This window comes from Myodes glareolus, chromosome 6 (assembly GCF_982192425.1).
Source record: "Myodes glareolus chromosome 6, mMyoGla1.1, whole genome shotgun sequence".
NCBI lineage: Eukaryota > Metazoa > Chordata > Mammalia > Rodentia > Cricetidae > Myodes > Myodes glareolus.
This window is the reverse complement of record NC_142031.1, coordinates 25,074,768-25,097,156: the sequence shown is the minus strand read 5'-3', so window position 1 is coordinate 25,097,156 and position 22,389 is coordinate 25,074,768. Positions and strand designations below refer to the sequence as shown.

Below are 22,389 nucleotides of genomic sequence, written 5' to 3'. Positions count from 1 at the left end.
ATGAAATAATTTATTTGTTAATGGACGGACACATTAAGTTTACACACAGCAAGGAATCTCTAAATCATGATGGGTTCTAAAGACACAGGTGCTAACTGCAGCCCCCACCCCCCCAAAAGCACCGTTCTCTACAGCCTCAACACAGGCTTACACTGGCACCATATTTACAGAAAGAAACATTTGGAAACACATTTCCCACTCTTCACCTGCACTCTCCCGTGGAGGCTGTTCACCTTTAGAAAGATGGTCCCCCAAACTAGCCACTCAGTCACATACCAGGAGCACCAATCCGGGGGACAGCGGTAGACACAAGCTTGGTTTTTAGATCAAAGCTAAAATGAAGGATGTCCGCTTGACCCACTGCCCCTTCCAGACAGAGTAAGAACTCAAAGTAAGAAATCCAGACACATCTTAGGACAGAGCACCTTCCTAATTCTCACTGTGTGATTTTGAGATAGCATACACACTCAGTTTCCTTGGCCATCCACGATCCGAATGTAATGGTGCCAATCAATCGGTTCTTCTTTCAGAAGACCACAGTAAAAGAAAATTACTAGAAGTATTGATGAATCACATTTCACACCACCTCAACCCAGGATCTCTGAAAACAAAACACGCTGCAGACTACAGCGCTCTGGGCACACCGAACGGGAGAAGCCAGCACACAGTCAGAGGTGCGGATGGTCTTCTCCCAGAAAGTATTAAGCCAGGAGTGGAGCTTCTGAAATACCAAAGAGACACGGAAATAACAGAAAACACACAGGGAGAGTAAAGTAGGAAGACAAAATGATGTAGCTACCTCAGTAAAGAAACAGAAAACATGATTTTGGTGATAAGTTACAAAGCACAATAAAAGTGGTATTCCTGCCAATACAGCATGGTATAAAACCTTAATGTGTCTATATACGCTCTTCAAAAAATAAGTTCTCTCTTGAAGGGACAGGGAAGAAGGCAAGAGGGGAAAAGTCCACAAAACTCATCGTCAAGTCCCCAAGATATTGCTAGAAGGTTTTGAGTATCATATGCCATCTTCTGTGTTCTCAGACCCCAAATGCCCTTGGCCACATCAAAGATGGGGAGAAAGGCCACAGGAAACCCAGGGGAACCTTGGCTTCTGCTGAACACAGCAGCGGGGAGATGAAAAACCACTACTTTAAAACCAAGCAATAAAACGATTGCAGCAGCCACTGCAGGGTTGGGCCTGCCCGACTCACCTGTAGCTGCTGGAGTTATTCCAGCCTTGGGTCAAGGGGGAGCAACCAGGTCCTGTTTGAGACCCCACAGCCTTGCTAAGGCAGTGGCAGGCCTCCAAGGACAGAGGCCAGCTGCTACCGAATTCAAGATACCTGGTCAGCAAAAGAAAACCCAAATCAAAACGTGCTGGGTGCTGGGTGCTGCGCATGCACCCAAAGCCAGTCCAGTGTTTTCCAGGACGATGCAAATGTTTCCTTGTGTCATGGAAGTAAGTCGATGGTGAGTCCAAAGCTTTCCCACTTGCATTGTGACCATGTTGGTGAGTGCAGCTTAGATTTTAGTTCCAAAAGGAACTTTCACATAAAAATAAGCATGCGCCTTCATGACTTCATGAACTTCATTTCTGTTCATGTATGATGTCAAAGTCTTAACAGCTGGGGTTCACACCTTTGCCCCCCGCACCACCAATCTTAACAGAAAGGTTTTTCATTTTGCTTAAGGAACAAAAGCCACCCTCCAGACTAGCTCTAGGCAGCCATGCTGGTGATAGTGAAGGAGAGGTTGGGGTGGGAATTAGCTGCCGTGGGCTAAGCCTGCCGCCCCCAAAGTCAGGCCTGACCTTGGCAGTTAAGTCTGTCACAAGTACTTTAAAATACAGAGATCTACCACACATATGTGCAAGGACCAGACAAACAGGGCAGAGGTCAAATAATTACTGCTTTATGTTAGGACAGTACACATCATATTTCAACCAAAAGCCAAAAAATAAAAAATAAAAAAAAGAAAGAAAAAAGAAAAGTAGTTTAACTCAAAGGTGAAACAATTAAAACACAGAAAATAATGGCATCTCTCAGACACCTTCTAAGTGAAACCAACACGTGCACAAGCTGTCCCTGGCCGCCCTGTGCAGCCCGCAAACTTCTCCCGCGGCTTGACTTTCTGCCAGCTTGGAGGCAGTGAGCGGACGCGAGGCCCTCAGGTCTAGCGGGTGGGGGCTGAAGGGGCACCTCAAGGCACAGCTGTATCTTCTAGACAAAGGACAGACCTGGCCGGCCAAACACCTTCACCTACTCAGACTCTGGAAAGAGCTTTACAAATGCCAATGGATCAAGGCTGTGTTTTCTGTGCTAATTTTCAGCTGGTATTTGGGAAACACTCCAACAAGGGGAGGGAGTCGGGGAGAGCAAAACCAGGACTTGGGGTTCATTAAGAAAGCCATGACTTCCAAGGACCAGAGTGACCTTGTGTGGTCAGGGTCTGTTTGGATCTGAGGATAGGTGTGTGACTGGGTAGCGCCTGCTGCAGAGTCAACCATGGAGTTTTTAGGTGGCACCTGTAGATCTCAGGAATGTTCCATTACTCCATGACACGGGCTCGGCTCCGAGCAGGCCACAGATTTTACAAATGGTTCAGACTCAATGAGAAAAAGATTCACCAGAGGCTGAAAACACCCAGACCTCAAAATACAAATGCAAAAATAGTCAGGGGAATAAACTAATTTTGTAGACAGCTACATACAAAGTTTCTAGAACATCTATAAAAGCAGTCATAAGAATTTATATTCCATTCCATTCCATTAGTTTATATAAAATGAATAAATAGTATTTATAGGTTTGTGTGTCTTATGTACATACACATGTGCTCTGGTTTAGCTTAAATAAAAATGCCACAAGGGAAGAAAACATCATCCTTTTCAGCCATCGACCCAGAAGTCTCCAGAAGGAAGCTTCCAGATGTGTCCAAAAATAATTCAGCAGGAGGTTTTGGTGACATGGGGACCCTCCTGTTTACTTGCCACATAGAAGAAATGTGGCCTCTTTCTCTCAGAGACAGTGGCTACTAGCTCAGCCAGCGCCAAAACTCAGTTATTGCTGGGAGTCCGACAGGAAAACAGGTTGGCGTGGGGCCGTGGGGCAAAGAAGCATAATCACTTTCCTTATGTGGGCAACGGAGCTCTCATCTATCTCTGAGGTAGGACAATGGTCCAGAGACAAGTAGCATCAACAAACTCGGGGCGCGGGGGTGCCTTGAGACACGGCACACAGCCAGGTCCCCAGAACAACACTCAGGGGGCACACTGTTCTCCTGAGCTGCCGAGTGCCCGCTCTTCAGTGAGGACACAGTGGCACCGCGGCGGGGCCGCAACAGGGCTTGCTGGAGGTATTCCTGGCTTCTCAGTGCTCTGCAGTTTTGCTTTCAAAGCTTCCTTTGGGGTTTCTGAGATTGAGTTCCCTTTGAGAAGTTTGCTTCGGTTTCCTATGTGCCAGACAAAGCGTTAACTTCTCTCTTGGGCGAGTACCATCATAAGCCAGAAAACTAAGACAGGCCTGGCCAGCTGCAGGAGGACAGTGCACAGGGGGCTGCTGAGAGGTGAAACTCGCTTAGGGCTAAGGATTCTTGGGTGCTTCAAATTGACTGGAATGTACGGTCTCTCGGCGTTGACGTGGATGGACAGAGAAGCTACTGACCGCACTCAGAACCACAACCCTACGAGCTTTCTGCAAAATGGACAGAGCTGATTTTGGTCAAGGTGGTACGTGAGGTTGGCGTGCAAGGGCATCTGGGCAGGTCTGGTACACTACGTGATCAGATGAGAGGACCCTCGGGCCCTCCCCTAGAGCCCGAGAGCTGCCTTGTGCCCAGCCTGGAGCGTGGCTCTCTTGGCGCTGGCACTGGAGTAGCCCTCGTCACTGCCCAGGCTCTGCATGCTGCTTCGCTCGTCCGAGTCACTCACGCTGCTGCTCCAGCCCAGGTCCCCAGTGAGGTAGTCTGTGCTCTCCACGTCCACATCCACGTCCACGTCCAGCTCTTCTACAGGGGAGGAGACACAAGGGTGAGGGCCTGCTACAGAGCCCTCAGTACATCTCAGAGTTTCCTATACCCCTTCTTGGCTGTTACTATCTAACTCTTTTTTTTTTTTTTAAAAAAACTTATTCTATTTTTTTAAGATATAATTTTATTTTATGTGTACTGGTGTCTCATCTGCACGTCTGTCTGTCTGTGTGAGAGTGTTGGATTCCCTGGAACTGGAGTTGCAGGCAGTTGTGAGCTGCCACGTGGATGCTCTTCCTCTGGAAGAACAGTCAGTGCTCTTTACTGCTGAGCCATCTCTCCAGCCCCCTACAATCAAACTCTTGCAGAGGGGGCTACACCAGTCCTGCTGCTCAGCCCCTGAAGGCCTGAGCCCTCTCTTTTTTATAGTTTTATTGCATTTTTATTTAGTGTGTGCATGTGTGCACAAGTAGAGGTGAGAGAATGACTTTGGGGGATTGGTTCTCTCCTTCCACCATTAGTCCAAAAGGGTTCAAACTCAGGCTTAATGGCAGGTCCCTTTACCTACTGAGTCACCTTGACGGCCCCTAGGAGCCCTGTCTTATCTGCTCTTAGAGCTGGCTCTGTTGCCTGAAGCCCCCCTTGGCAGGTATGGCTCACCCCTGTCAGAGTCAGAGCGTTCTGAGGACACCACAGAGCCCACGCTGTCCATCCGGGTCCTCTCAGCACCCAGTTTCTCCAGCCGCCGCTTCAGGTGCCGCTGCTCCCGCTGAAGCTGGTCTATTTGGTGAACAGCTTTTCTGTCACAATCTTCAAGTTTCTGCAAGGCAAAGGGTGGTTGCTGGAGTCTATGGGGTGTGTTGTATACCAGCAAAGAACCTGGGTCCAGCCTGCCAGCAGGGAAATGTGTGTCGTCTGTCAAGCTTCTCTTTTGGCCTGGGAGTTGGCTGGCCAGTTACTGTGGGCTTTGTCTAACTTCAGCACACACTGTGGGGCTGGCCTGTCACAGAGATGCAGGGAGATCTCAACAGTTTGAATCTTACACCCCTTAACCTTGGTAACCCAGAATACTAGACCCCTGACCTGGTCCCCATATCTGCAGCAACCCTCTGAACACCTCAGCACTGGAAAGCCATGTGACAGGTGAGCTACAAAAAAACACTTCTATTTAAAAAGACGTTTATCCCAGCACAGTCCCAGTTACAAAGAAAGTTCTTACATCACGCCCAACCCCAATTAAATTCTGTTGCTAGCGGGAAATCAGAGCCCTTTTAAAGTTCTGACTCCGAACTGTCCAACAGAAGCATCTGGAAGCTTCCACAGTGACTTATTCTTACAAATCTGCCCCCAGTTCCTCATATTCTGCAGATAATTAATGAGAATGTTTAATTGTAGCTGTTTTGCTTCCAACTGAGGCTCTCTCCCAGAGCTGTCCTGTATGCAGACTGCTAACCATTACGCCAGTATTTGTCTAACCAAGCCATGGCTGAACGGCGATGCTGGCTGTGGCTCAGTAGTGCGCAGGGAACCAGCACAGACAGACACTGTGAGGTGCTCAGCATGCTCGCACATACAAAGGCCTGGTTCCCTTGTGGAGTTACAGCACAGTTCTAGGGACAGCCAGCCACCACACAGGACACTGGCAAACATGCACAGGGGCCCCATGACAGAAAAGGCTCAGCAAAGGTTTGAGCCCTGGGAGCCCATGTGGAGATCTGCAGCATGAGGAGAGGCTAGCCATGGAGAATAAGGGACAAGCTACTGCAGAGGGAATGCCAGGCATGCTGCCCCTGGTTCCAGAACATGACAAGACAAAGACCAGAGAAGGCTGCTGTGGAGACCAGAGAGACCTAGTGACGGGTCCTCAAGTCCCTGAGGCACTCAGAATAACCTGTGTAGCTGAGCTACAGCCCATTTGCTTTCCAGCTGCAGCAGATGTGGAGGGCACAGAGCATGTGGAGACAGTGGTGGGTGCTAAGGGCATATGTCAGGCTGAGCAACTCTGAGGTCTTGGTGATGGTGGGGATATCAGTGGCTCAAAGCTCCAGGGTCTGAATTTCTGATGGGGCCCTTTAACTGAGTTTTGGATGTTGGGGAGGGAGGTCAGGTAGGAAGAGCCCAGAGAAGCAGGTGAAAGGGCAGAGCAGTAGGCCATGCACCTACCTTTATGTGCAATTTGGCTTTTGTCAGCAAACTCAGTGTGGTGTGCCGGCTTGACTCGGGGCCCAGGGGCACCAGCCCCTTCAACTTCTCCAGGCACAGGCGGAGGTGGGCGCGCCTGCAAACAGAGCCACAGCAGCACTTGAGACTCCTGCACAGGTTCGGAAGCGTGTGACTGCCAGAGCCAGCAGAGGCCGGTGCCAGCAATACGCTGTGAGGCCGGGAACCTGCACTGAAGCCCGGTGAGGAGCAGAACTCAGGGCTTCTAGACTGATCCTGTATGGTTCTGGGCCATCGATCTGCTCACAGCAGCTTCTCCTGGATCAGAAGATGGCAGCCCCAGGGAAGTCCTCCACCTGGGTTTCTCTTCCCAAGTTATTGAATCTAATCATTGCTGTGCACACAGTTTTATGTCTGGAGTTATTTACTGAGACCATTCTTGTAATAACAGCAAAGACGGAAAGCAACCCAAACAACCACTGTTGGGAACTGGTTAAGTACGTTACGGCGTATCTACCTAGGGGAAGACCATGCAGCTATGAGACTGTGCTCGGCGGCCATGGTCTGCACATGGTGGGAACACAAGAGTTGACATTTGTGTGCTCCTGTGTACATGAATCTGCACCAGCTCAGCAGAAACCAGCAGCCCTGGCTGGGCAGACAGAAGGCAGGCAAGTAGGCACAGAAGGAAGAAGGGAGGGATATTTTTACTGGAAATTTTTTGATATGTTTGGGGTTTTTTTTGACTGTGCAAATCTACTGTTACTCCAACAGTTAAATATATTTTCTCCACATGTGGGACAAGTACATCACAGGCCACGCTGACCATGTCTGACTGAGAGGACCACTCCTCCATCTCCGCGTGCTGGACAACAGCTGACGTGAGTCACAGTCACAGGCAGATGCCGTGTCACAGAATGACCACAGGGCCCCCACAACTTCAGATGTTTACAGTTCACTGAAACCTTGGTTTGGACTTCACTCTAGAATGGAACAGATTCCATGAATATGAGAAATGGCCAACTTCCAGGTGTCTATGAGGGTCTGCCACCCCCTTAAAAGCCTTCCCGAGCTATCCTAGGCCACAGGGAATCCTTATTCTGGGGTTCTCCGTGTGGTTTGCTGTCTGTCTCTCAGCCCTTCACTCATCCTTGGGAGGCCCAGTTGAGGCTTACTCACTGACGCCTGCCTGATAGGACTGACGGCTGCATCAGCCGTCCCGGTGGACTTTAAACTTCTCAGAGACAGAGTCCAGCTCGTCACATCTGCACAGAGCTTGGCCCAGGCAATGCCCATTCTCACACACAGCCAGCCAGACGGTGAGCTTCCAGATGGTGGGGCAGCACTAGGCAATGTGGCTTGAAACTCATTCGGAGCCCCCTGCCCCATCTGGGTCATGGCGCCCTGAGGGCCTCTGAGCTCTGAGCTCAAGGAGCACACGCAAACTGCCCGATGTAAAGGCCTGAGTGCTAACGGTGAAGCTCTGCCCCGTGGAAGAACTCGCAGCAAAGACAACAGCATTAGCTACTTGCTGGGGGTGGGGGAGCAGAAACTGTGTGCACAATACTGCTGGGGGACAATATTCCAACACAGATCATGCCATCAGAAGCAAGATGCAGTGCACATGTATGAAAGTGACACAATGAAACATTGACTTGCACACTAGAAAATTAACTAAAGACGCACCCTGAGGGCTGGAGACAGTGCAGTGGTAAGAGCACTGCTGCTCTTCAAGAGTTCAAGAGAGCCTGGATTGCTTCTCAGCACCCACGCCGGGCAACACACAACCCGTGGAAGATCTGGTGCCTCCAGGCTCCACAGGCATCTGCACTCGTGACACATACCCACACATCTTCTTCTGTTTTCTTTTCTTTCTTTTCTGTTCTTTCTCTCTCTCTCTTTCTTTCTTTCTGGTTTTTTTTTTTTTTTTTTTTTTTTTTTTTTGAGACAGGGTTTCTCTGTGTAGCTCTGGCTATCCAGGAACTCATGCTGTAAACCAGGCTGACCTCAAACTCAGAAATTTGCCTACCTCTGCCTCCTGAGTGCTGGGATTACTGCCCATCTTGAAACAAAATTTTTTTAAAAAATCTAGCCGGATGATGGTGGCACAGGCCTTTAATCCCAGCACTTGGGAGGCAGAGGCAGGTGGATCTCTGTGAGTTCGAGGCCAGTCTGGTCTACAAGCACTAGTTCCAGAACAGAACAAAAAACCAAAAAAAAAAATCTAGAAAAGGATTAACTATGAGAAAATACCACCGGCAACTCTACACTGACGGGACCTGCTGCACTACCTCCTTCTCAATGGAAAGCTTGCAGACTAACTATGTGGAGATGCTTACCACCTATTGCAAAGACTGCAGGGGACGAGTCTGTCATACTGTCCTGTGATGTGGTCAGACACAGACAGACTGGCAGTGTACAGACCTGTCACTGTGCCCGGGTCATCTTTCTGCCCCTTAGATGGCCTTCTGTTACCAAGAGTGGCCTTCAGCTCCTCCTGTCCCTTCAGCCTGTTGCTAGAAGAGCTAGGCTGCCTTGCACCTAGGTAACAAACTTAGACAGCCTCGTGCTGGCTCTCCAGGAGGGCTGTAACTGGCACGTGCAGACAAGGGTTCGGGTCTACAGCAATGGTGACACCATGCTTTCAGCTGCAGTGTAATCACGGTGCTAACAGTCAGGCATGGCCTGTAACCAGCAGTCCACACGGATCACAGGTCAACCACAGTCCTCTCGGTTGGCAAGTACCCCATGCCCTATTTTTATTACTTTTACCATTCTGCATCAGTCAATTGCGACACAAGCCAACACTAGTTAGTGGCACGGAGCAGAGGTTGCTTTACCACTTACTCCCCAGGTGACTTTGAACTTCCTAACTCCGAGGTCTCTATTTCTTTATCTGCAGAATGGGTGACAGAGACTACCCTAGAGAGCCTCTATGGCTTTCTAGAGGGGACAGGGTCTGAAATGATGTACCTGCCTCGGTTGGCATTGCTCTTCCAAGCCTACCTCTTGAACACAAGGGTAACTACCCTGAGCAAATATGGACAAGCAGGATGCTGCAGTCTCAGGTGCTGACCAGGCAGGGGCTGACTGGTAAAATACTCAAAGAAAATGGACATCTGTCCTTGAAATAGCTAGTAAGCAAGCTAACCCTTCTGTGGAAATACAGGCATTGCTTATGTAGAAGGATCAACAAAATGTTTATAGGCTAGTAAGTGTAGCAGGGGTCCCTCTGAGGTCCTGTGTGTCATGTGGCAGCAGGACCAGGTCAGGAGGGGGCATGTGCTCACTTTCCAGGCTGCAGGCTCTGGTGTTCTGAAGTACCCAGCCTCCCTCCAAACCTTAGTGCAAAGATTTTCAAAATGCAAAAGGTGAGGACTCAAAGACCTTGCTGGAGAGCCACACACACCTGGAGAGTTTAAAACCCTCCCTCAGCAAGAGGAAGGTACCACAGTCAGGAGAGAAGTTAAAACAGTCTGTGAAGAATTAACAGGAAGAAAACTATCAAATGTTGCTGAAGGACCGGAAAATCTGAGGGAATGGAAAAATCCACACATTCCTGGCGATGACCCCTCAAAGCGAAAATGCCAGCACTCCTCAAATTTAATTCAAGTCTACAAAACAAAATCCCGACGGTTTTCTTTTCATGTTGGAAACTCGGCCTAAACTTTGCCTAGAAGACTAGGTGTGTGAGATTGCCAGCATTTTGGAAAAAGTTGAGGAGGAAGGCGCTGCACGGGTGTTAAATCACTGGAAGGCAGTGAGGACTAAAAGCAGGAACATTGTGGACCCACATCAAGCGAGCAGAACAAACTCGCAAGCAAAAAGAGCTGAATTTAAGAGATGAAGGGCACAGTGCTGCAGAGCCTGGGATGAGTGTGTAGGATCTGGCCTGGGAGTGAGCAGGACACCACCAAAACAGCCCCCACCAGACTCCAGGTCTAAATGTAAAACACACTCACATGCCGCACAGTGTTTGTAGGTTTGCTCAACTTTCCTTAGTCATGAAGGATGGAAAACCAAATAGCTAAGCGAAAGAGAAATGCCCCCAGGGCTGGTGGTGTCTCACATGCCAGTGCCTTGCATGCTGAGGAACAGACTCGGTGTGGAGACTGACTGTGCAGGAAGGAGCTCCAGCCTCCAGGGCCTGCCCCAGCTTCCGACAGAGAAGTGTCTGTGTTGAATGTATCTTTTTTGCTGGGCCCGATTTTAAATATGAAGCTGACAGCATGCTGAGCACTTGCTGGTCAAGGGGTGGACACCCAGCCAGGTTCAAGGTGGCTGCCATGTGGCAAATGCTTGGTTCTTCCACCCTTTACTCCTTGAAGAGTTTCTCAGGGGACTACAGTGCGTGCTCCTTCCCTCCCAGGCACTGCGGCAGTGCTGGCGAAAGCAAGCCCCCGCCTCAGAGCCATTTAAACTCAGCTCTCATCTGAAGCATCTAAAGGGCTCCTTTCGCCCTCGTCCTCACCTACAGCCCTCAGAGATCGCATGTGCGGTCTATGATAATCTGCTTTCCTCTCTAACTGGGTCACATCTACTCACTGTCCCACTCACTCACTCACGCTGAACTTTGTAGGTGGCCAACTCACTACAAAAAGGGCAAAAAGATGCCAACTTCTCTGTTTCTTATCAAGCACTGGACCCCAGAGATCACACTATGCCTGCCCATGCTGACAGGAGTCCCCCGGAGCACGATGCACTTGACTTTACTAAGGGCTGGTGTTTTCATTAGAAGGTGCCTATGGCTGCCATCCAGAAAGCAGAGGTGGGCCTTCGGGCTTGGTCTCCCACCAGGGTGTGTGCACAGACCCCCAGGAGCACTGGATGTACACAGCTGCACTGTGTGGAGTCACAAGAACTAAGTCTTACTAAGGAATCAAAGCCTTCATGAAAGTGAGCAGGGGTCTCAGCTGGTCTTGTGTTGAGAACAAAGTCTTGCTAAGCTAAACAGGTGAAGATTACAAGTCACACTTTAAGGGAAAGCAAAGGTCTATTTTCCTCTTTTTCTTCTACAGTGATGTCTTCATCAGCTGCTGGAGTGGAGATCACTAGCCTGATTGAAGCTCTGGAAGAGTCCTCATCCCCATGCTGACAAATCTCCGTAGAGACACAAGGAGCAGCACACCAGCGATGTGCAGAAACAGCTGTGCAGCATCTCCATGCGGAAGACACAGACTGTCTAACCTGGGGACTATGCAGTCGTGCCTCTGTAGTATTTCCTGCCCCAGGATTTGATTTTCATATAAACTAGATTCTAATGAGGATCTGCTAGCTCTATCTCACCCTGGGACTGTAATTCTGGCAGTGAAGTCAGAGAGCCCTCAGAGCCCAGGTCGGGGAGGGAGCTGGAAGTTGGAGAAGCAGACAACACAGGTCTCTCTCTCTCTTCTCCCAGCTTCCAAAGGTTGATGGTACCAGAGGTGAGCACCAGAAAGTTCTAGTGATATACCATCAGCACAGCCTGCATCTGTGCACCGATCCCTGTAGAGGATCGATAGCCTCTGCCTTCACTCCACGTGCCAACAGTCAAGAATTGATTATGATATCTTGGAATGAAATCCGAATGTGGTCAAGGGTGTGTAGAAGCCGAGAGTGGCATGAGGCACAGCACACCCTGGCCCTGTGCACAACACACTCTGGCCAGTGCCCACCACACCCAGGACCTGTGCACACCACACCCAGGCCCAGTGCACACCACACCCAGGCCCAGTGCACACCACGCCCAGGTCCTGCACACACCATGCCTGACCCTTCTGATATAAAGAATACAGCCATCTGGAAAGTCAGAAACTTAAGGAAACAATTCTATGAACCTACGATTACCAGAACATTCTCCAGAAAAACTACTGGCATGGTCTCTCATGCCAGGCTAGGCAACACTAAAATCAAATGAAAATCATAGCTCAGACCAAGGCTGCGAATCTGCACAGAGCACACACACAAATCTTTAGTCACAAGGTCAGAAGATTCTGACCCTGGCAAAACTCACACTTGAACCATCCCAGAAAACATGGGTCTGCTACTGAAGGAGAAGCCAGAGTTTTCTTCTGTGCAGGACCCTGCTGTGCCACTGGCTCCTGATTCCATCACCATGGCTGGTGTGTTGGCAGTCCCATCACTACAGGGTTTCCTGAGAGACACTTACACCAGAGCAGTTTCTAGACAAGAGACAGAGCAAAACCAAAACCCACAGCCGACATGCAGTGAGAGACAGGAAGGATTCCTGTGTTCTGAAGATCACCAACCTGTTACTCACAAGAACCTACAGCACCCAAAACTGTGCAAATCCTACACACTTTTTGCAAAAAAAAAATGTGTAATGTTTATGGGGAAATGTTACAAAGCTTTGCTTAGAGACAGAAAAGAGATGTGAGCAAACTAAGAAACACCAAGACCTGGATGGATCTAGTAGCTTAGCATATACTCTTTCTTGCTTGTTTTGTTATTTTGGTTTTTTGGAGACAGGGTTTCTCTGTGTAGCCCTAGCTGTTCTATAACTGACCTCAAACTCAAGAGATTCACCTGTCTCTGCCTCCTGAATGCAGGGACTAAAGGCCTGTGCTACTGCCACCTGGCTTAGCATCTACCCTTAAAGGCTAATTTTATTGGATTTATGCAGTTTAAACTTTTGAAATCCTAAGAATTTGGGAGAGGAGGAATAGGAGAACTGATTTAAAAACTTTTGGAATTGGGCTTTGTGGCAGGTTATCCCAATCCCAACACAAGTAGGCTGAGGTAGGAAGACCTTCAAGTTCAAGGTCATCTTGGGCTACCAGCAAATCTGAGGCTGCCTGGACTATAGTAGTGAAGTTCTGTTTCAAAAAAACAAAGAAATATTTTCATAAGAAACCATGGCTATAGAGGCTGGAGAAAAGCTCTCTGGGTAAGAGTATCAGTTGCTCTTCTAAGAAGATCCCAATTCCGTTCCCAGCATAACTGTCCATAACTCCAGTTCCACCTTCTTTTGAGCTCTGCATGCACACATGTGACACACATACACACAGCAGGTAAAATACCCATACACATAAATTAAAATCAATAAGTTTATAAAACAAAGCAACAAAAACCCTTGGATAGAAGCCGGAGTTAAGCACACAGAGGGCAAGGGCCGTCAGAGCAGACTGGTTTCCTGAGGGTGAATGGTACACCGGACAGTTCCAGGACAGACGTGTCTTCCATGCACATGATTCACCTATGGAGCAAACACTGCCACCGTCCTCACATCTTTCTTGCTTCTTACAAATGCCAGGTATTTAACTGTTGAGCCCCAACCTGGGGTAAGGCTTATTCGGAATGCCACAGAAACCTGAGTGTACCCAACTCTACCATACCAAAGGAGGTAAAAAATCCCATCTTAGAATTTTTTCTGGATTGTTTTTATTTTATTTTGTCTTTTTATGAGCTATATATTTTTAGGATTAAAAAATAATTTGTGAGCTGGGTGATGGTGACACACTCCTTTAATTCCAGCACTTGGGAGGCAGAGGTAGGCGAATCTCTGTGAATTTGAGGCCAGTCTGGTCTATGAGAGCTAGTTCCAGGACAGGCTCCAAAGCTACAGATAAACCCTGTTTTGAAAAACCAAAATAAAAATAAAAATAAATAATAATGATAATAATAATAATAGTGTGTGTGTACATGTACTACATGTGTGCTTGGTACCCACAGATGTCAGATTCCCTGGAACTGCAGTTACAGACAATTGTGAGCAGTCTGTATGCGCTAGGAATAGAATCTCAGTACTCTCCAAGAGCAGTCAGTGCTCACAACCACTGAGCTAGCTTTCTAGATACACACACACACACACATATACATACACACACATATACATACACACACACATATACATACACACACACACACACACACACTGGGGGTGGCAGTGCCGAGCCAGCACACACTGGGGTGGCAGTGCACTCCAACAAGGGAGAGAGAGAAGGTCAGAAAAACGCTAAGCTCTTCCCCTGGGTTGCAGTAACCAAGGTGTGACTAAATTAAGCGATGGAGGCCTTACTTCCTTCCCGTTCAGACCACACACTCTAAACCAGGCAAAGACGTGTTAGGACACTTGTTAGGAACAAATTCCAAAAGGGACAGGAAGTGAGCGGGTAGAAATGACTCCTGAAACAAGGCACAAGTTGAAGGGCACATGTGAGCAATCTGAGGTCTGTGCAGCCAGTGCTGACTTCAAATCACAGACAGACACACAGACACCCCCAACACACATAAGTGCGTGCATGCACGCACACATACACACACACTCACTGACATTGTGACATGCTCTCACGAGGAAAAAGGCATAAAATCCCCGAAGGCTTGGGATGTAGTCTGTTTTCCCTTCGTAGTGCTGGGATGGAACCCAAGGCTGTGCATGCCAGACATGTCCTCCACCACGGAGCCCGGGCCCGTGGATAATGCAAATAGATGACCATGCGAGGGTCTGAAAGGGTGGCCTGAGGCAGACTCAGGAGAGGCTCTAAGGATGGGAAAGGGAGGCCGCAGCTGCCATCTTCTACCCAAAGACAGTCCGGAGTTTCTAGTCCCTGACGCCTGAACCCTGAAAGCATGAAGGCAGCCCGGGCTTAGAGCAATGAGCAGGGCGCAGACGCACACTGTCACACTCCCCTCAACCCTGTAGGGGACCAGGACTGACCACATACCGTCACACTCCCCTCAACCCTGTAGGGAACCAGGACTGACCATTTGGTTTCCTTCCCAGCCCCTGCCTGCTAAAGGTCTGGCCTGTCTTTTCCTGGGTGAAACTTAAACACAATTCTGACCTGACGTTCAGAGTCAGGGTTGCTTACGAGAGTTTGCCAGAAACAGGGCCATCATCACAGCAGACCTGCCTGTGCACACGGGCAGGGAGAAACCTTTCTGCCTGGGTGGGCAGCCTGCAGGTCAGGGGGAGGGATGCTCAGGCCACAGAATGACGCTGTTCCACGAGAAAGTCACCCGGGGAGCTTCTGAGGAATTCTAGTGCAGATCCTCAGCTCAAAGCAATTAAGTCTGAATCACTACATGAAGGCTGGCATTATTTGTTTGTTTTAAAGCTCCTCAAAGAATTATTATTAATTGTTTCTCAGTATGGTAGAGGCCTGTGGCCATGCTTACTTTTTTTTTTTTTAAGAAGTCTTTACTGCCGGAAAGTAGTGCAGCGGTGGCACACACCTTTAATCTGAGCACCCAGGAGGCAGAGGCAGGTGGATTTTTATGAGGTCGAGGCCAGTCTGGTCTACAGAGCAAGTTCAAGGATAGCCAGGGCTACACAGAGAAACCTTGTCTCGAAAAACAAAACAACAAAACGTCCCGGTGATGTGACATTTTGGCGAGTGTGGGAAACTGGAGGCTGGGTGGACACACAGAAAGACTGCAATTCACTTTACCTTTGTGTGGTAAAACTTTTCCCAGAAACATTCTATTTCACAGAATCAGTAGAGAGAAACAGCTGCGTTCTGCCCATAAATCACGTGTGTGCATGTATAACGCACTTAACACATTTCAAAAATTGACTAGAAGTTTTTTCCAGTGAGTCTGAAATGCAACAGAGCTGAGAACTTCTAGGCAACCCCACTGAAGGAAGGGCAAACCAGGAGTCAGGTAGGGTTTGGGGCAAGGCGAGGCGCAGAGGGTGGCAGGTCACCCCCAGAAACAAACAGCACCCAGACCTCCAGGCATTACCTTCCTTATTTTCCATATGCACAGCTGCCTGAATTGAGACTCCTTATTCACAAGTTAACTGCAGGCGTGCATACATGTGCACATGCACTGCGTATTTCAAGCCCATGTGGTTAAGAGCACTCCCCCGCGCAGGCACCTCTCACTATCTGTGGGAGTCATCTGAAGGCATTCCCTGGGACTGGGTGGGTTGAGGGGAGGGCAGCCAGTTCTTCATCCCCCAGGTGATGCATGCACAGCATTGGTTAGAGGGCCTGTGTGAACTCCTAACTCAGGGGTCACCACTGGGAGCGGGGTGGGAGGATTAAAAAAATGGGGTGAGTAATGACTGCGTCAAACTCCAGTTCCCCACTCACCTGTTCTTCTCCATCTCATTGTGAGTTGATCTGGAAGAGGAATGAGAAAATAAGATTACTTTTGTCTTTCAAAAAGTCAATTATTCTTGTTTTTTTTTCCCCTTGCAATCATTCTTGTGTTAAAGACTAACTTCAGTCTGGGCATGGTAGTCCTCGCCTTTAATCCCAACACTTGGGAAGCAGGGGCAGGTGGATCTCTGTGGGGTTCTGTGGTCTACAGAGTGAGTTCCAGGACAGCCAGACTTACATGATGAGGCCCCGAATCAAACAAAACAAAATAAAACACAAACAAAGTACCTTAAACACCAACATACCTGAATGTGTGTGTATGTGTGTGTGTGTGTGTGTGTGTGTGTGTGTGTGTGTGTGAGAGAGAGAGAGAGAGAGAGAGAGAGAGAGAGAGAGAGAGAGAGAGAGAGCACACCAGCCACAGGTCCGTGTTAGCATCCTTTTAGTACTGTTCTCCATCTTACTCCCTGGAGCTCTCTCTGGCTAGACTTGTGGCTGGAGAGCCCAGGGCTCTGTTTCCACACCCGACTTGCACACGAATGCTGGGCACCCCATGGCTGTACAGCAAGCACATTACCGGTACAGCTATCTCCCTAGCCTCCATTTTAACCTCTTTCTACAAAGTTGGTAGAGAGAAGGTAGATGTGGGCGATTCCCCAGCTTCTTCTAAAGGAGTCAACTGGGGAGTCAGATAATTAAAAATCTTTAAAGCAGTTCAAGTGGCTGGAGAGATGGCTCAGTGATTAAGAGCACTTGGTGATCTTGCAGAGGACCCGAGTTCAATTCCTACCACCTACATGGCAGCTCAACTGTCTGTAACTCCAGTTCTCCAGGGGATCTGATTCCCTCTTCTGACCTCTGTGGGTACAAGCTACATACATGATGCACGTGACATACATGCATACAAAACACTCATAAACACAAAAATATAAATCTAAAGAAATACAGCGCAAGGAATTCCAGTGACTTATTAGGAGGCATACAGCCCTTCCTAAGGAGGAAGAGGGTTACTTACAAAACACAGTTGTACAGTGTGGTGTGCCCTGGAGTTGCGTAACATTACAAAGCCTTCTTTATGCTATCTGTAAAGTCACGGGGGTGGCGTCATCTCCCGCCTTACCTCCTAAGGGCCGCATATACTAAAAGATGATGCTGTTTGATTACAAAATCCAATTTTAACTGGTAAAATAATTCCTCCCCAATTCAGCTCCTAAATTAAATGTCTCATACAGAACCTTCAGAAGCCACTGCTGCCCCACAACAGTGAGGTAAAGCAGGGATTGGGATGACAAAAAGACCAGCTTTGCTCTCTGCAGCGCTGTAGATGAAATAATTTTGCTATCTCGTCCTTGGTTAACCCCTCTGTTAAATGGGAATAAAGATAATTGCCGATAATCTACTAAACAAGCGTGGATCAATGAGGAAGCAACTATAAAAGTGACTGGCAAGGGTCGGATGAAAGGCATGCTGGCTGAGAAAGCCGTGATTAGTGTTTATAGCTGTCCTTGAGGGCTAGGCCTTGCCCTGGACTTCACGGACAGGGTTCCACCGTCAGGAGGGTCAACACGACTCATCTCCATCCTCATGCAGCTTCTCTCTGACCAGACAGACATGTGAGGAAGAAGACTGAATGTGGAATTCTCTGGAATCGAACTGACTCTGGTTGCGAATTCTGTGAGCCCAGGAGGTAAAGCCTCATGGCAGCCACGGCGAATGCTCAGCCACGTATAATATCATTGGCACCGCAGCCAAGTCCACTCACAGGGCTATGTGTGTCTGTGTGGGGGCAGAGGGCTGACTTCAAGCAGGAAACTTCTAGCCCAGCATTAAAATTTCTCTTCTAGGGATTGGTAAGAAGGCTCAGCAGATAAAGGTGCTTGCGGCACCACCTGGTGACCTGAGTCCCTCCACCTGGTGGAGGGAGAGAACCAACTTCTGAAAGTTATCCTCTGACCTCCACAGGCGGAGCGAGGTACATGTGCACCTATACACATGCACACACATGAATAACAAGGCGATTAAAACAAACTTGTCTTCTATAAAGCCCTGGAATATTAATTTCTGCTCATGACAAGAAACAAATGAGAAAATAATGATGGCATTTAGTTTTGTTTCTAGGATCCCCAAACCAGTTTTCAGTTGGTTCCCTGGGTTCTCCATCAGTCTGGTCTATGTCTTTCAAGGGTTGGTAGGGACCCTCTGTTAACAAGAATCTGACCTGAACTGCAAACATGTGGCTTCAAACACGTGACGTTTTTACCTTTAACTGGGAATTCTAAGTTCAAAGTCTGGCAGTGTTTTTTTTTTTTTACGACTACAATTGGACGCCTAGTGCTGGTCAAGACTCCCCTATCTAGCTACAGAGAGGGAGCCCCACCCTGTCCCTAAAGACTGGGAGGAGAGACAGCACCTGGGGCGCTCTTCACCAGCAACTTCAGGGTCTTTGAAGGGCTACAGACAGACAAATGATTTGTATCTACTTTAAAAAAAAAATTCTGAATCCCCAGGACAAACTTTATCTACAAATTCTTCAGGAAGTGTAACTGCAATTTTTGACTCAAGTTTTAGACACAACAGATTTTCCTTGATTACTCCAGAGTGTTGAACACAGGGTGCCTTTTAAAGGGGCAGCCATCTAAAAGGTCTAAGTGAAGCGTGCTCGGCTTGCTGAGCCTGAGATAGCCATTAATAAGCAGCAGCCACCCCCACCGACTGGGGAGCACCCCGATTTTAATTACGGTATGGGACAACGCATGGACACTTTCTGCGGCAAGCCATTTTCCAGGCAGTCATCGAGGACTTGAGGACTCTGGAACGGCCAGAAGGTCAATCCTTCCCTATACCAGCACACCCTAATAAAAAGATAACTCAGCCCAGGGCAGTGTGTCAGAAAGGCTCCTCATGCTAGGTCAGCCTCACGGCCGCTCCTTATAAAATAGTTCAGTGACCAAGGCCCAGACTTCCTCTTTCACGTCAGTGGCAGAGCCTGTTTTCCTCACGTTAACGACATAACACTTCTGAAAACTACCACAGGCAGAGGCACGTGCATGACGTTCCAGCTGTTTAAGAAGCCGAGGCAGGAAGAACAGACCCAGGAGTTTGGGCTAGCCTGGGCAACAGGACTGTCTTTACGTTTTTTTTTTCTTCCAGTGCTAGGGACTGAACCCAGCGCCTCACACATGCTAGACAAGCACTCTACCACTGAGATATACCTTATATATGCCAGATATACAAGATGTTTTTCTTTAAAAACAAAAGCAAACAAAAACAAGAAAAACAAAGCTCTCAGTTTCAATTCTAAATAACTAAATGATTTTAAAACCCAGTAGGAAAGAAAAATCCTGTTTTTCTAATCTAGTAGTTCTCTGGATGATTCCAAAGCAACTGGCATTCACTTGTTACTACTGTTACTACTACTACTACTATTATTAATCTTTTGACAAAAGCAGTTTTAAAACAAACTGCATTTTCAATTCCCAAGAAGTTTCAAATAATGGCTGAATCTCATTTTTTTTTATTGTTCAAAGCAAAGTATTTCCTCAGACTCCACAGGAAAGAACATAACATGTCAACTTGAACACGAACATGTCACTGTCAAAGCGTTCTGTGAACCAGCAGTATCTCCCTGGCCTTCTCAGTTCGGATTTAGGTGACAGGGTCCCGGGCAGAAGGCTGACTCTGACTGGTGTCCAGCTCCTCTCTGATGGCGCTCTCACTCCACAGGTGAGGGACGTGCCAACACCCAAGGAAGAAACTATGCCTACAAAATTCACCTGCTCAGACTTTAACCCTTCCCACATTGGCAGCATCACACCTATTCACTGGCAGTGAGGTACATGGACAGCGGGGACAGCCTGACTCTAAGAACAGAAAGCAAGCCTCTTAACAGAAGCGTTTTCAGCTTTTGCAGAGCCCAGAAACGGCAGCCACCTTCCAGCAGGACTGTAGGCTCGCAACAAGAGGTCTCTGGTGCTTCGCTTAGCATTTTAAGCTCTTTCTATGCTTTGGGAATTATCCTTCCGGGACCAAGTCACTACACAATGCCTCTCTACTCCCCACTCCTCAACATCCCCAGCAACCTTTCTATAATGGGGGAAAACAGTGTGAAGGCATCAAAGTCTAAGACTAGCAAGGTGGACAATTCCTCCCAACTCGGTAGTAATAACAAAGGCAAAAGTAAAACACACTAGTACAGAAATGACAACCAACAATGCCCCAAGCCTTCGAGTTCTATGTGAAACTATTACAGAATGCCGTGGAGCCCTTTCGGATGCCACTGCTGGAGTCAGATCAGTCCCAGCCTCCTCCTTGAAGGCTGCGGTGCCCACGTGCAGTGCTACTGACTACCGCTGCCAGGCTACGCTGGATGAGAGGACGAGGAAAACCCACCAGGTAATTACCGGGTCAGGTCCACCCTTCCTGTGCCTTAGTCAGGAGCGTGGCGCAGTGTGAGGCTCAGTCTGTGATTCCAACACTAGGGACTATGGACGGGGTGAACCAAGGGCAAGGTGGGTGAATTCGAGGTGTGAGGGGGCACTTCCTGGGGTTTAGTGGTCTGAATTAAGCCACAGAAGCTACCTTATATGGTACTCCATGTGCTCGTGGGAAGTTATTCATGGGAGGAGGGATTAGGATTCTAAATTGCTGATGAAAATGTCAATGATTTTAGGCATGGCCTAAATTGAACAGCCCTAGTAACACGGAACTCCTACCAACTAGTTAGGGTTTCTTGGTGTTTTTTTCTTCTTTGAGACAGAGTCTCACTATGTAACCCTGTGGTCTCACATGTAGCTAGTCTGGAATTCCCAATGTAGACCAGACTGGCCTCCAACTGCCTCTGCCTCCTGAGTGCTGAGATCAGAGATGTGTCCCATCATGCCCAGCTCCAACTAGAATTTTAAGGACAAGGAAGGGGGATATTGGGACAGTCACAGAGAAGAATGTTATTGTGGATCAGGGGCCGTGAACTCCCAGTCACAGTTTTGGAGGACTGTAAGTTAATCTGTGAGGCTAACAGGAAAAGGCTGGAACTTGCTGACACCCGAATGGTACGTGCACCTTCTCACAGAAGTGGGCTCTAACCTCAATCACTCTGCTCAGCCAACAGAAACAGAGGTCACAACTGGGTTATCAGACAAACTACTGCATTGAATTTACATGTTAAATATAAATTTCTACCACCTGTGTCAGGCCAGATACCTTGTTTATAAAATCCTCACCATGACCAGCAAAATCAACTGATAACATGCTGCGTTTCGACCAAAAGGAAACGTGGGAACTCTGTTGCTTGTAAAGAAGGCAAAAGTGCTGACCCTGCTTCTAGTCCCAAGGAGTTTTGCTTTGTTCAGAGGGTGAAAAGTAGATTTTTTTTTTTAAAAAAAGGTCACAATGAAATGTAAGACATTCCTACTTTCTCCTCAGTTTCCTCAACTTAAAAAGAATGATTGTTTAGCACCATGTGTGATTCCCGGACAGATACATATCTGTAGGGCTAGAATCCCAGCAGCCAACTCACAATTAGCCGTCGTGTTAGCTACAGAAAAGGGGAACACTGAACAGTTTACCTGCTACTGGTGCTGTTCTTCTTGGGCTTGTTCCTCCGTTTGAAGGCATCTCTGTCCTTGCTACTGTACGGCAACATGGAGGCATACCCATGTTCAGCTTCTAGAAAACCGAGGGGTCCCGTTAATGAATGGGCCCAGAGCATCTGACACCCTGTCCCCGTGTCCGTCTGTCTGTTGGAGTTCGGGGCACCGGCCGGGCGCAGGCAGGCGGAATTCTGAGAACAATGCCTGCTCTTTCCTGGCGTGGACGCCCTCGGTTCGGAGCAGGTGTGGAAGGTTCCAGCTGCTCGCCGCCCCCCGCGCTCGGCTTTTGGGGCGCGGGCCCGGGGGTTGGCGCTCGCGGCCGACCCGCGCCCCAACCACCCCAGCGGCCGCCCGCCCGGCCCGCAGCCCGCCGTGCACCTCTCTCCCGCCGCTCCAGGTAGTCGGCCGCCTCCAGCAGCAGCTGGATGTTCATCCCGACGGCTGTCGCCATCCTGCACCCGGCGGGCCGCCTCTCGGTGCCCGCGGGCCGCCGGCCGGGAACGCCGAAGAGCTGCCGCTCTGGCCAGCCAGGAGGGACAGCGCTGGGACGGCACGGAGCCCGGATCCCAGCCGCGGCCGCCGAGTGTTTATCCCGACTCGCCGCCGCCCGCCCCCGGTCCCGTCCCTTG

At 48.8% G+C, this 22,389-nt stretch overlaps 1 protein-coding gene across 1 annotated transcript; it reads right to left on the bottom strand.

Annotated features, from left to right (window-relative positions):
• Positions 1–1,898: 1,898 nt before the first annotated feature.
• On the bottom strand, positions 1,899–22,354 carry Mxd1 (MAX dimerization protein 1). The gene is made up of 6 exons (XM_085690633.2): positions 22,139–22,354; positions 21,737–21,836; positions 16,164–16,193; positions 6,130–6,244; positions 4,627–4,786; positions 1,899–4,005 (listed from the first exon to the last, which is right to left on the bottom strand). Exons 1-6 carry the CDS (start codon positions 22,209–22,211, stop codon positions 3,809–3,811), a joined length of 675 nt encoding a protein of 224 aa, XP_085546759.1. The 5' UTR covers positions 22,212–22,354; the 3' UTR covers positions 1,899–3,808.
• Positions 22,355–22,389: the final 35 nt, after the last annotated feature.

Bases quoted from the DNA above. Each gene is read 5' to 3' on its own strand.
- Mxd1 (XM_085690633.2), bottom strand. From the start codon at position 22,211: ATGGCGACAGCCGTCGGGATGAACATCCAGCTGCTGCTGGAGGCGGCC. The intron at 16,194-21,736 runs GTAAACTGTTCA...TTCCTCTTCCAG, and splicing joins AAGAACAGCACCAGTAGCAG to ATCAACTCACAATGAGATGG. The intron at 4,006-4,626 runs GTGAGCCATACC...CCTCCCCTGTAG, and splicing joins ACGCTCTGACTCTGACAGGG to AAGAGCTGGACGTGGACGTG.